Source organism: Oncorhynchus mykiss, chromosome 2, assembly GCF_057628025.1.
Source record: "Oncorhynchus mykiss isolate SJ-2025 chromosome 2, ASM5762802v1, whole genome shotgun sequence".
Taxonomy (NCBI): domain Eukaryota; kingdom Metazoa; phylum Chordata; class Actinopteri; order Salmoniformes; family Salmonidae; genus Oncorhynchus; species Oncorhynchus mykiss.
The window spans coordinates 10,464,173-10,476,928 of NC_143023.1; the positions used below are offsets into that span (position 1 = coordinate 10,464,173).

The 12,756-nt window shown below is 42.2% G+C and overlaps 2 protein-coding genes across 52 annotated transcripts in view; one reads left to right on the forward strand and one right to left on the reverse strand.

Moving 5' to 3' along the window:
- The first annotated feature begins 3,121 nt into the window (after positions 1–3,121).
- LOC110506718 (casein kinase II subunit beta) lies at positions 3,122–8,319 on the forward strand. 2 transcript variants are annotated; one of them, XM_036965787.2, is made up of 7 exons: positions 3,122–3,256; positions 3,786–3,860; positions 4,341–4,443; positions 4,770–4,885; positions 5,488–5,563; positions 5,838–6,027; positions 6,266–8,319. In XM_036965787.2, exons 2-7 carry the CDS (start codon positions 3,789–3,791, stop codon positions 6,354–6,356), a joined length of 648 nt encoding a protein of 215 aa, XP_036821682.1. In that variant the 5' UTR covers positions 3,122–3,256; positions 3,786–3,788; the 3' UTR covers positions 6,357–8,319. The 2 variants fall into 2 exon arrangements, with proteins under 2 accessions (XP_036821682.1, XP_036821684.1); XM_036965789.2 differs by having other exon boundaries at positions 3,137–3,256; positions 3,789–3,860.
- A 75-nt stretch (positions 8,320–8,394) lies between these two features.
- Positions 8,395–12,756, reverse strand: part of LOC110510828 (protein 4.1) — a 72,843-nt gene continuing 68,481 nt past the window's right edge. For 49 of the 50 annotated variants that reach the window (XM_090188105.1, XM_090188030.1, XM_090187938.1 and 46 more), the window contains 4 exons: positions 11,195–11,317; positions 10,879–11,007; positions 10,733–10,807; positions 8,395–10,595 (listed from right to left, as the gene is read on the reverse strand). In XM_090188105.1, the coding sequence (XP_090044231.1) occupies positions 10,566–10,595; positions 10,733–10,807; positions 10,879–11,007; positions 11,195–11,317 (357 nt within the window). In that variant the 3' untranslated portion in view covers positions 8,395–10,565. The remainder of the gene's footprint in view (positions 10,596–10,732; positions 10,808–10,878; positions 11,008–11,194; positions 11,318–12,756) is intronic. The other variant, XM_090188116.1, reaches the window with a different exon arrangement.

The window sequence follows — 12,756 nt, forward strand, 5'->3', positions numbered from 1 at the left end:
TCTGTCACCAACCAAGGAGGGCCTACAGCAGCACCTAGATATTCTGCACAGATTCTGCCAGCCCTGACAGTAAATCTCAGTAAGACCAAAATAATGGTGTTCCAAAAATGCTCCAGTCACCAGGACCACAAATAAAAATTCCATCTAGACACCGTTGCCCTAGAGCACACAAAAAAACTATACATACCTTGGCCTAAACATCAGCGCCACAGGTAACTTCCACAAAGCTGTGAACGATCTGAGAGACAAGGCAAGAAGGGCATTCTATGCCATCAAAAGGAACATAAAATTCAACATACCAATTATGAACTGGCTAAAAATACTTAGAACCCTTTGCCCAAGATTTCAATAAATGGGACAAACACCAAATTGAGACTCTGCATGCAGAATTCTGCAAAAATATCCTCTGTGTACAACGTAGAACACCAAATATTCTGCTCTGCATGCATTTAGGCCGATACCCACTTATTATCAAAATCCAGAAATCCAGCCATCACCTACAGAGAGATGAACCTGGAGAAGAGTCCCCTAAGCAAGCTGGTCCTGGTGCTCTGTTCACAAACAGACCCCACAGAGCCCCAGGACAGCAACACAATTAGACCCAACATAATCACGAGAAAACAAAAAGATAATTACTTGACACATTGGAAAGAATTAACAAAAAAACAGAGCAAACTAGAATGCTATTTGGCCCTAAACAGAGTACCCAGTGGCAGAATTCCTGACCACTGTGACTGACACAAACTTAAGGAAAGCTTTGACTATGTACAGACTCAGTAAGCATAGCCTTGCTATTGAGAAAGGCCGCCGTAGGCAGACATGGCTCTCAAGAGAAGACAGGCTATGTGCACACTGCCCACAAAATGAGGTGGAATCTGAGCTGCACTTCCTAACCTTCTGCCCAATGTATGACCATATTAGAGACACATATTTCCCTCAGATTACACAGATCCACAAAGAATTCGAAAACAAACCCAATTTTGATAAACTCCCATGTATATAATATGACATTTGTAATGTCTTCATTCTTTTGAAACTTCTGTATGTTTAATGTTTACTGTTGATTTTTATTGTTTATTTCACTTTTGTTTATTATCTACCTCAGTTGCTTTGGCAATGTTAAGACATGTTTCCCATGCCAATAAAGCCCCTTGAATTGAATTGAATTGAGTTGGCTCGGCCCTCCCTCACGCATCTTTGGTTCATTGGTTGACACTACGTGTCTGATTGACAGGAACAACAGGTGAGGCTGTTAGTCTTAGCACAGTCAGAACGAAAGTATGCGCTTGAGATTTTAGGCCTATATAATAAAAATAAAAATAAATGGTTATTTGAATTAGTTAATTCTATTAATTTAAATCTTTGGATTATTAATATCTTATTTTAAAAATATTTTTATAAATAGATTGGGCTCTTCTGATATGCTCTTAGAGCCGACTCGTTCGCGAACGACCCATTACTAATACTCCGCGGTTTGACTGGAACAACAAACTGTTCATCAACACAGGTAACTGAGCTAAACGACTACCGCCCGGTAGCACTCACTTCCGTCATCATGAAGTGCTTTGAGAGACTAGTCAAGGACAATATCACCTCCACCCTACCTGACACCCTAGACCCACTCCAATTTGCTTACCACCCAAATAGGTCCACAGACGATGCAATCTCAACCACACTGCACACTGCCCTAACCCATCTGGACAAGAGGAATACCTATGTGAGAATGCTGTTCATCGACTACAGCTCGGCATTTAACACCATAGTGCCCTCCAAGCTCGTCATCAAGCTCGAGACCCAGAGGGTAGGCAACAACATCTCCACCCTGCTGATCCTCAACACTGGGGCCCCACAAGGGTGCGTTCTGAGCCCTCTCCTGTACTCCCTGTTCACCCACGACTGTGTGGCCACGCACGCCTCCAACTCAATCATCAAGTTTGCGGACGACACAACAGTGGTAGGCTTGATTACCAACAACGACGAGACGGCCTACAGGGAGGAGGTGAGGGCCCTCGGAGTGTGGTGTCAGGAAAATAACCTCACACTCAACGTCAACAAAACTAAGGAGATTATTGTGGACTTCAGGAAACAGCAGAGGGAACACCCCCCCTATCCACATCGATGGAACAGTAGTGGAGAGGGTAGTAAGTTTTAAGTTCCTCGGCGTACACATCACAGACAAACTGAATTGGTCCACCCACACAGACAGCATCGTGAAGAAGGCGCAGCAGCGCCTCTTCAACCTCAGGAGGCTGAAGAAATTTGGCTTGTCACCAAAAGCACTCACAAACTTCTACAGATGCACAATCGAGAGCATCCTGTCGGGCTGTATCACCGCCTGGTACGGCTACTGCTCCGCCCACAACCGTAAGGCTCTCCAGAGGGTAGTGAAGTCTGCACAACGCATCACCGGGGGCAAACTACCTGCCCTCCAGGACACCTACACCACCCGATGTCACAGGAAGGCCATAAAGATCATCAAGGACAACAACCACCCGAGCCACTGCCTGTTCACCCCGCTATCATCCAGAAGGCGAGGTCAGTACAGGTGCATCAAAGCTGGGACCGAGAGACTGACAAACAGCTTATATCTCAAGGCCATCAGACTGTTAAACAGCCACCACTAACATTGAGTTGCCAACACACTGACTCAACTCCAGCCACTTTAATAATGGGAATTGATGGGAAATTATGTAAAATATATCACTAGCCACTTTAAACAATGCTACCTAATATAATGTTTACATACCCTACATTATTAATCTCATATGTATACGTATATACTGCACTCTATATCATCTACTGCATCTTTATGTAATACATGTATCACTAGCCACTTTAAACTATGCCACTTTGTTTACATACTCATCTCATATGTATATACTGTACTCAATACCATCTACTGTATCTTGCCTATGCCGCTCTGTACCATCACTCATTCATATATCTTTATGTACATATTCTTTATCCCCTTACACTTGTGTCTGTCTATAAGGTAGTAGTTTTGGAATTGTTAGCTAGATTACTTGTTGGTTATTACTGCATTGTCGGAACTAGAAGCACAAGCATTTCGCTACACTCGCATTAACATCTGCTAACCATGTGTATGTGACAAATACAATTTGATTTGATTTGATTTGAGGTCCGAGAAGCCGAAGATTCCACAGGAAGTAGTATTCCTGTTTACAGCAGTTAGCTAAAGGGTTAGCTAGTTAGCAAAGTAGCTACCGGTAGATATATCTAGCTAACATAAAAGAGGGTGAGTAAACGTGTGCTGACACAACACATTTGGTTTTACACAGTACTAAATTCATTGTTTACTTTCAAATCACTATGTTTTTTCATGCGTGTGGAAAATGTCCGTTACCTAGCTAACGTTATTAAACCAATGTAACTAGCGAGAAAACACGGGGTTAGCTAGTGTTATCTATGTAGCTAACGTTAGCTAGCTAGAGTTCTTTATGCAGAATTTGACTAATAACAATAGGTTGTTGTTCTAGCCCAGTACTAACACATCTGGGCTTGATGATTTGATGAATTAGCTAGCTAACATCTGGGGCAGAAATAAAGCCTGCTGTGTACACATACTTCAGGTCCCTGGATCAGAATGGAATACACCACTAGCTAATATCACATTTTATTGGTCACATACACATGGTTAGCAGATGTTATTGCGAGTGTAGCGAAATGCTTAGCCCAGCTAGCTTTATATTCTAGTGCTACAATGGAAATTCTGAAATACATGTAATTTTTGCATGCCGTTGCACCATCACCCCCCACTTGTTCAGAAGATGAGCAGCTCGGAGGAGGTGTCATGGATCTCCTGGTTCTGTGGCCTGAGGGGGAATGAGTTTTTCTGTGAGGTGAGTAGATAGCTAGTTATGTCAGAGCATCAAAGAATGAGAAGGACAGACAGGGGAAATACTATTTCTCTGACTTAGCCAACTGTTTGTGAAGCTAGTTGATCCTTTGAAATACAGAATGAACTGTTACAACTACCAGCCAAATATACCCAAAACACCGATGGAGAATTCCATGTGAAAGAGGACCAAAATACAGTGTTTAAAGTCGTGGGGTGGTTTTGTATTGGTGCCATAGTGTGTAACCGTGACATAAGCTTGTTATGGCGTGGTGGTAGATTCAGATATTCCAACACAGTGCACCGTGTAGGCTACTTTGCTTAATTCTACCTTTAACTATTCTGCTTGTCTTAATTGCCAATACTGAAGTAATCCCTTTAACCTGTTATGCAATTGACCAACCGTGGCCAATTCATAAAAAGTGGTAGACATTGTTTGGCAGCTGAAAGCTACTAACCATGTTGATCCATTCCACTTTATCAGGTTGATGAGGACTACATTCAGGACAAGTTTAACCTGACAGGGCTCAATGAGCAGGTGCCTCACTACCGCCAGGCCCTTGACATGATCCTGGACCTGGAGCCAGGTGAGCTCATCACTACACCGTCTGGCATGACTTTACACTGACACTTCCTATAGGCTAATTTATCAGTTCTGTTTGTATTTACAAGTGCCTTTCAAAAGACACAAGGACACAGTACTGTGACTACATACTTTGATTCAGTGCATCTATAGGTTGAAGTCTACCTTGTGTTGATCTGAAAGCCTCACATATGTGTGTATAAAGACAGGAAAGACATGCAGACGCTATAATGCTGCCTCCCAGTGCTTTATTCATGCACCATGTCACTATAGGCTTCTGTGTACCTTGTGTGTTGATCTGAAAGCCTCACGGTCATGTCTGTCTGTCAGATGAGGAGTTGGAAGACAACCCCAACCAGAGTGACCTGATAGAGCAGGCAGCAGAGATGCTGTACGGGCTGATCCACGCACGCTACATCCTCACCAACAGAGGCATCGCTCAGATGGTAATTAACCCTAGATCTGTATATATTGTTCTGGAGTCTGGATAATCTCTTTATCAGTGGTCTCCAACAGGTAGACTGTGAGCTACCAGTAGCTCGCAGCCCACCTAGGAGTAGCTCGCCAATCAATTCTGAAAGTACATTACTCAAATTAAAATGTGTTCGTTTTTTTCTTAGACCTCAAAAATGGTCTTCTCATGCGATTTAAAGCTTTGACATGGACTCAGAACATCCATTTTCAGTCTTTCTCTATGAAGAATTGTAATATTGAACAAATGTTAAATTAAAATAAAAAAAATCCCAAACCAGGAGAAATAAAACAGTGAAAAGAGAATTCAGGAAAATGTGAAATATAATTTTATGGGGCCCACTTAGTTGTCTATTAACTTATTTTACCAGGTATATTGACAAAACAACTATTTGAAAGCTATAAAATAAAAATGTAGTTCGTGACATGCTTCATTTTTTTTGTTTTAAGTAGCTCGTGCTAGAAAAGGTTGGAGACCCCTGTTCTAAATTCTACCTGTCCGTTTATGTAGTTAGTTTGGCCTTCTTGGACTAGCTGTGTGACCATGTTACACACTGAAATAGTTTTTGGTTTGCAGCTGGATAAGTACCAACAAGGGGACTTTGGCTATTGCCCAAGAGTGTACTGTGAGAATCAACCCATGCTTCCTATTGGTGAGTTTGACTTCAATGTATTCATACTCCTGTTCACTTACATAACATACCTCTTCTCTTTTCATGGAATTGAACCATTTCTCTCCAGTCACATTTTGAACTATATCACAGATTGTCAGCAGTATTTCACACAGGTCTGAGGGAATCGTCAAAAAGATTACTCTTGCTTGTACAGTAAATATATTTGATCAATATTTAATTGCCAGCTGACACCAGAATAGACGTCTGTGCCCTCAGCGGTGTTACATAGATGTTGATCTCTCCTCTCCCATAGGTCTGTCAGACATCCCAGGTGAGGCGATGGTGAAGCTGTATTGTCCAAAATGCATGGATGTGTACACCCCCAAGTCCTCCCGGCACCACCACACGGACGGGGCCTACTTCGGGACAGGCTTCCCCCACATGCTATTTATGGTGCACCCAGAGTACCGGCCAAAACGACCTGCCAACCAGTTTGTGCCAAGGTTTATTTCTATAATTATCTTTGCAAATTCATCAAGATGATCTGTTTGCCCCATTTGATTTGTTCGTGTTATTACATAATTCATGTTCAGCTGGGAACTGTAACAAAAACCATTTGCTTGATTTGAAGATTACATTTTTTCCCCTCGGTAAGGAGATTGAGACATGTTAGCATAATGGCAGCCTTCTACAATCCACACTGTTATTGAGTTGTAATATTTAGTTGTTGTTTTTTCTCAGGCTATATGGCTTCAAGATCCACCCCATGGCTTATCAACTCCAACTCCAGGCTGCCTCCAGCTTCAAGAGTCCTGTGAAGGCTATTCGCTAGAACTTAAACACTGGGAAATATACATTTGGACTTGGTTGGAATGAAAGCAGTGGATTATGTAGCTCAATAAAGGCTTGTTAAAAACACATTATGACAGATACAATACATACATGTAGATCAGGGATGGGAAACTCCAGTCATCGTAGGTCGCAGTATTACCCCATTCATAGCAAACACAGCTGATTCAACACATTGTATTCTAAACTGATGATCATGATTAGTTAATTATTTGAGTCAGGTGTGTTAGCTGCAGCAAAAATATGACACCAATCAGGCCCCAGAAGGACTGGAGTTGACCATCCCTGATGTAGTTAGATGTCGACGTCCGGACCAGGCCATCATCTGTTACACAGGATGCTCTTTGGTGATTGACTCCCTCTGTGCTTTAGCCTATCATAACCCTACTGACTACAATCGTGCAACCTTTTTTCAGTTTGGCTCGCTAAGGCAGGGTTTTCCAAACTCAGTCCTGAGGCCCCCCCCCCAGGTGCACGTTTAGTTTTTTGCCCAATTCTGATCTTTTGCCCACGTATTGTCAAAAGAGCTGATGTGATTGGTCAGAGTTGGGCAGCCTGTGTGAGCACATCCTAATACCTGTTGTCACACTATCATGCTGACCTGCAAAGTATTGGGCTGGCTCAGATACATTCTCTACATGGTTTCCTTTCCCGCATGGTTCCATTACCGAGGGTGGACACGTAACTTAGCAGTGTGAAAAGGGTGATGTACAACATTCTTCAATGTTTGTTCATATCCAGATGATTGGCTGAGAATCATATTAACAACCAGTTTGATATGTATGATAGATTCCCTAGAGAATGGATGCTGCACAAATTGAATTTAAGACGGAGTTTATTAGATGTATAAGATGTGTTCTCAGGGTGAAGGGCAACATGGGTTTGCTTTGTGCCGACATAAAATACCAGTGCTGGAACACTCACTGTCCCAAAGTGAAAATGTTCGGGCCACTTAAGCCATCATTAGTTGTGAACATGTCCATGACAGAGCAGAGTTGTCTCTTGACTGGACACTGAGACGCATGGTTTCTCTTGACTGGACACTGAGACGCATGGTTTCTCTTGACTGGACACTGAGACACATGGTTTCTCTTGACTGGACACTGAGACGCATGGTTTCTCTTGACTGGATACTGAGACGCATGGTTTCTCTTGACTGGACACTGAGACACAAGGTTTCTCTTGACTGGACACTGAGACACATGGTTTCTCTTGACTGGACACTGAGACGCATGGTTTCTCTTGACTGGACACTGAGACGCATGGTTTCTCTTGACTGGACACTGAGACGCATGGTTTCTCTTGACTGGACACTGAGACGCATGGTTTATCTTGACTGGACACTGAGACACATGGTTTCTCTTGACTGGACACTGAGACACATGGTTTCTCTTGACTGGACACAGACACATGGTTTCTCTTGACTGGACACTGAGACGCATGATTTCTCTTGACTGGACACTGAGACACATGGTTTCTCTTGACTGGACACTGAGACACATGGTTTCTCTTGACTGGACACTGAGACGCATGATTTCTCTTGACTGGACACTGAGACACATGGTTTCTCTTGACTGGACACTGAGACACATGGTTTCTCTTGACTGGACACTGAGACACATGGTTTCTCTTGACTGGACACTGAGACACATGGTTTCTCTTGACTGGACACTGAGACACATGGTTTCTCTTGACTGGACACTGAGACACATGGTTTCTCTTGCATTGGTCTGTTACAATATGAAGTGGTATTGAACACACAGGTGGATGTCTTTCATGTTGATAACCTATAGCTACAACCAGTTTACATTATGGTACTACATTTTACATTAAATATGTTTTTCTTTCAGTCTACAATTCCAGTGGTAATGCTATTATTGATTTTCTGAAGTCTGTATGCAAGCATCTGGAATTAAGAATTTTTAATAAAATTGTATTTCTTACAATTCTATTGGTCACCTTTTATTAAAAAATGTTCTTATTGTGACTGAAATCCTGCTCAGACAGACACTACACACCACTTGATAATTCATCCTGATTTTATTTAATTTTAAAGACAGGGATAAGTCACAAAAGCAATAAGTTTACATATCTAAAAACGAAGGACTCTGCTGAGATTCTAGTTTATGCCCTCAAGATCCTTCTAGCTAATAGTTTGTGCCACCTTCACAAACTTCTTCAGAGGGGAAGAAAGGTCTGCTACCAATTGTCATTCTCTAAAAGGGTTGTCATACAAGTATCTTTATCTGATCTACAAAAGGACAGGGTACACCAACTGGTAGAGGAATCTACTCTAAAACAGGTGGTAAGAAAGATTTACAAACTAGATGATTATGAATGTGACTTCTGTGTCTAAAAGCCTGCGAACAGGCTTGTGTTTTAAAAAACATCCCAGTACAAAGAATCACATGAAACAGTCTCTACTTTACAAAGAAATGATGGTAGAACATGTACAAAAGGACTAAATATGTTCCCCTGTATGAAATAAAAGCCACATACACTGGGACAGCTGCCTTTTGATAGTGATAAATACATCTTGCACAGGTTTAAGTGTTTAAGAGCTGAGAATCATTTGGACCCATCTGCAGGGCTAGAATGTACATTAAGACTGAACATTCTTCATACAATCATATACAGAGGGGTTTTGTCCTGCAGTATTGATAAAGACATAAAACCTGAGAAACAGACTAAAGCATTGTTTCATCAAATCAACCACATTTCTATCTAAAATCATTTTAAGGGACAAAACACAGCGGGACTTTCCATTGCTCTCACGTCAGACTGCATGGGGCAGTCCTAGAGGTCAATGGTGCGTTAAAAGAGGAAGAAAAACAATGGTGAATATGTACTGGGAAACATGGGGACACTCCCAAATTCAAGCTGTAAAAAAAAAAGAAGACAATATTGATATGAGAAGCTACCATTGAGTAGGATATGAACTTCAATAACTTAAACACCTCATTTTGTACAAATACTATAAAAGCAGTAATGCTATAAAATAGAGTAAACATTTCAAAACAGATAGTTGTCATCACGTCAAAGTTTATACCGAGGGTCATCGTGGCCTGACCTAGTAGTATTACACATGTTAACTTGGCTGGTTGAGAAAGAGAGAGTTTACCTGAGCAGAGAACAAATCCAAAACAGGCATGGTTGTTGGAGTATGCAATATCTTTGTTCAATACTTTTAAGTGAGGTATGTCATTTCAATTTGAATATTCAATCAAAAAAAAGAATATTCCTCAATTATAAACATAAACAAACTCAAAGGAGTTATCCCTTTCCAAAAATAGGTCTAGTTTCTGTCCGGCATCTTAATCTGATTGAAAAAGTCTGATAATGTTATTACTTAAAGCCCAGTTGAAAACAGTGCATTTCTGTCAAAATGAGCATGTTAAAGGGAGACTCAGTAAAATGCCGTTGCCTCGACCAGCACCGCAGATACTGAGATGAGCCAGATGCAAGACTTGGCTCTCACACAGTATCTGCGCATGTGCACGGGTTCACTTCACTCTGTTCACAGCGTTGGAACCATGGCACCAAAACAGCGGAGAAGTCGAGCCTCTCGCTTCAACGTTCTTAGTTGTTTGGCTGAAATTGACCCACTACACTGTTCACTTTCTGCATCTCCGTCATATCGCTGAGTCCACACTTAAACTCAATGACACAGTAGTAGCAATACAAACGACAGAAAAATATGTTGTAAATAAACATTTAAACGCAAATGACCTAAATGCTCTTAGAACTGAAAAGGTTCATCTTTCCTACTATAATGATACAAAAAAAAGTAATTTGGCGAAATATGAGTTTGAGTGGAATAGACCAAAATGAAGCCAACATACAGTCAGAACAGCAGTATGGAAAGAGAGGACACAATAGGCTTTCTCCCTGGCCTGTTCATATCCCACTGGGCAGGGAGACACCAGGATGCATCCCAAATGGCACCATATTCCCTTTATAATGCACTACTTTTAACCAGGGCTCTGGTCAAGAGATGTAACCACAGTGGTTCTGGAAGGGACCAGTCAGGACACAATGTCCGTATGGGTTGAGGAGGTGGGGGTGGCTCTGGGACAGGGAGGTTAGTCTGTACTACAAAGCTCTGGTGTCTTGAGCATCAGATCCATAGGGCTCCCTGACTGTGTGTTGAGCATCAGATCCATAAAGCTCCCTGACTGTTTGTTGAGCTGAATCACATTGCTGTTGCTCCGCCGTTGCTTCCCTGCAGGAGACAAAGCTTCAGTTAACCTCCACCTAGCTGGCTGTACACCTTATGACAAAAATGTGTCACAGAGAAGCATTGTGTTTGACCAGGCCTTGGTGTGTGTAGAAGGAGCCGTCATAGACACCGTACTGTACCTGGTCATCCTCTGAGTCGGCAGTGATGACGATCCTCTTCTCCACTCTGGTCTCTGACGCTCCTACTTTCACCACCTGGGACAAGAGAAATAGTCAGAGGCCATGACACAGTTGAGGTGTGTGTGCGGTCTATGGTGCGCCCTTACCTTGGAGATGTGAGTGGTGGTGGTAGTAATGGAGGTGCCACTGGTTTCCCTGCTGCTCTCTGAGGTAATGGACTGAATGCTGCTCAGTGCTGTGGCCTCTTTCCCCCCATCTGTCCCGTCAACTGACACCTGAGAGGAAACAAACGGAAATAATGGCTCCATGGTAACACCTCAGTCATCGGTGCACTGTACTAAACGTTTCAGAAAGAAATGCCATGTATAGATCCCTGAACACGACCCTGATTGTACCCTGTGGAGGTGGAACCACAAGAGTTCCCCAGCTGTAGCATCATCTATATGATCATGGGGTGGCTACCTCTGCAGACTCGTAGCTGATAGTCTGGGTCTGAACGATAGGGACATCCTTAGTGGAGACGTCAGTAGGGAGGGAGTTGGACACGTCTGTGATGGTGACTGTCTGGGTCTGCACCAGAGGGGGCTGGGGTGGGAGGAGAACACACTCCAGTCAGTTTGACTGAACGTTGCACATCAACATGAGAAGAGCCGACATGGTTCCTTTCTTCTATACATGGCAAACAGACATATAGGCTCTATATCACATCATTATATCTCAACCTTACATGATGTTGTGTCCAGTGTTTATATACATTATTGGTTGTGCCCAATTGAACATTGCACAGCTGTAACTTTCCAATGTTTCATCAACCACGCCCCTCAAACCACACCCCTCTTTTCATTCACAACTGATTGGGTCCCTCGTTCCCACTCCCCTAGTTTTACCAAGATGTCCTTCCCACCACCACGAGGTCAGAGAGAGAAAGACGATTCATCTAGTGTGTCAGAGAAAGAAAGACGATTCATCTAGTGTGTCAGAGAGAGAAAGACAATTCATCTAGTGTGTCAGAGAGAGAAAGACAATTCATCTAGTGTGTCAGAGAGAAAAACAATTCATCTAGTGTGTCAGAGAAAGAAAGACAATTCGTCTAGTGTGTGTCAGAGAGAGAAAGACAATTCGTCTAGTGTGTGTCAGAGAGAGAAAGACAATTCATCTAGTGTGTCAGAGAGAGAAAGACAATTTATCTAGTGTGTCAGAGAGAGAAAGACAATTCATCTAGTGTGTCAGAGAGAGAAAGACAATTCATCTAGCGTGTGTCAGAGAGAGAAAGACAATTTATCTAGTGTGTGTCAGAGAGACAAAGACAATTCATCTAGTGTGTCAGAGAGAGAAAGACGATTCATCTAGTGTGTCAGAGAGAGAAAGACAATTCATCTAGCGTGTGTCAGAGAGAGAAAGACAATTTATCTAGTGTGTGTCAGAGAGAGAAAGACAATTCATCTAGTGTGTCAGAGAGAGAAAGACAATTCATCTAGTGTGTCAGAGAGAGAAAGACAATTCATCTAGTGTGTCAGAGAGAGAAAGACAATTCATCTAGTGTGTCAGAGAGAGAAAGACAATTTATCTAGTGTGTGTCAGAGAGAGAAAGACAATTCATCTAGTGTGTCAGAGAAAGAAAGACGATTCATCTAGTGTGTCAGAAAGAGAAAGACAATTCATCTAGTGTGTCAGAGAAAGAAAGACGATTCATCTAGTGTGTCAGAGAGAGAAAGACAATTCATCTAGTGTGTCAGAAAGAGAAAGACAATTCATCTAGTGTGTCAGAGAGAGAAAGACAATTCATCTAGTGTGTCAGAGAGAGAAAGACAATTTATCTAGTGTGTATCAGAGAGAGAAAGACAATTAATCTAGTGTGTCAGAGAGAGAAAGACAATTCATCTAGTGTGTCAGAGAGAGAAAGACAATTTATCTAGTGTGTGTCAGAGAGAGAAAGACAATTAATCTAGTGTGTCAGAGAAAGAAAGACGATTCATCTAGCGTGTGTCAGAGAGAGAAAGACAATTCATCTAGTGTGTCAGAGA

What these genes read in the sequence shown, in the direction of transcription:
- LOC110506718 (XM_036965787.2), top strand. Translation starts at nt 3,789, where the DNA reads ATGAGCAGCTCGGAGGAGGTGTCATGGATCTCCTGGTTCTGTGGCCTG. An exon ending in TCAACCCATGCTTCCTATTG is followed by an intron (nt 5,564 to 5,837) that starts GTGAGTTTGACT and finishes CCTCTCCCATAG; the next exon opens with GTCTGTCAGACATCCCAGGT. An exon ending in GCCAACCAGTTTGTGCCAAG is followed by an intron (nt 6,028 to 6,265) that starts GTTTATTTCTAT and finishes GTTTTTTCTCAG; the next exon opens with GCTATATGGCTTCAAGATCC.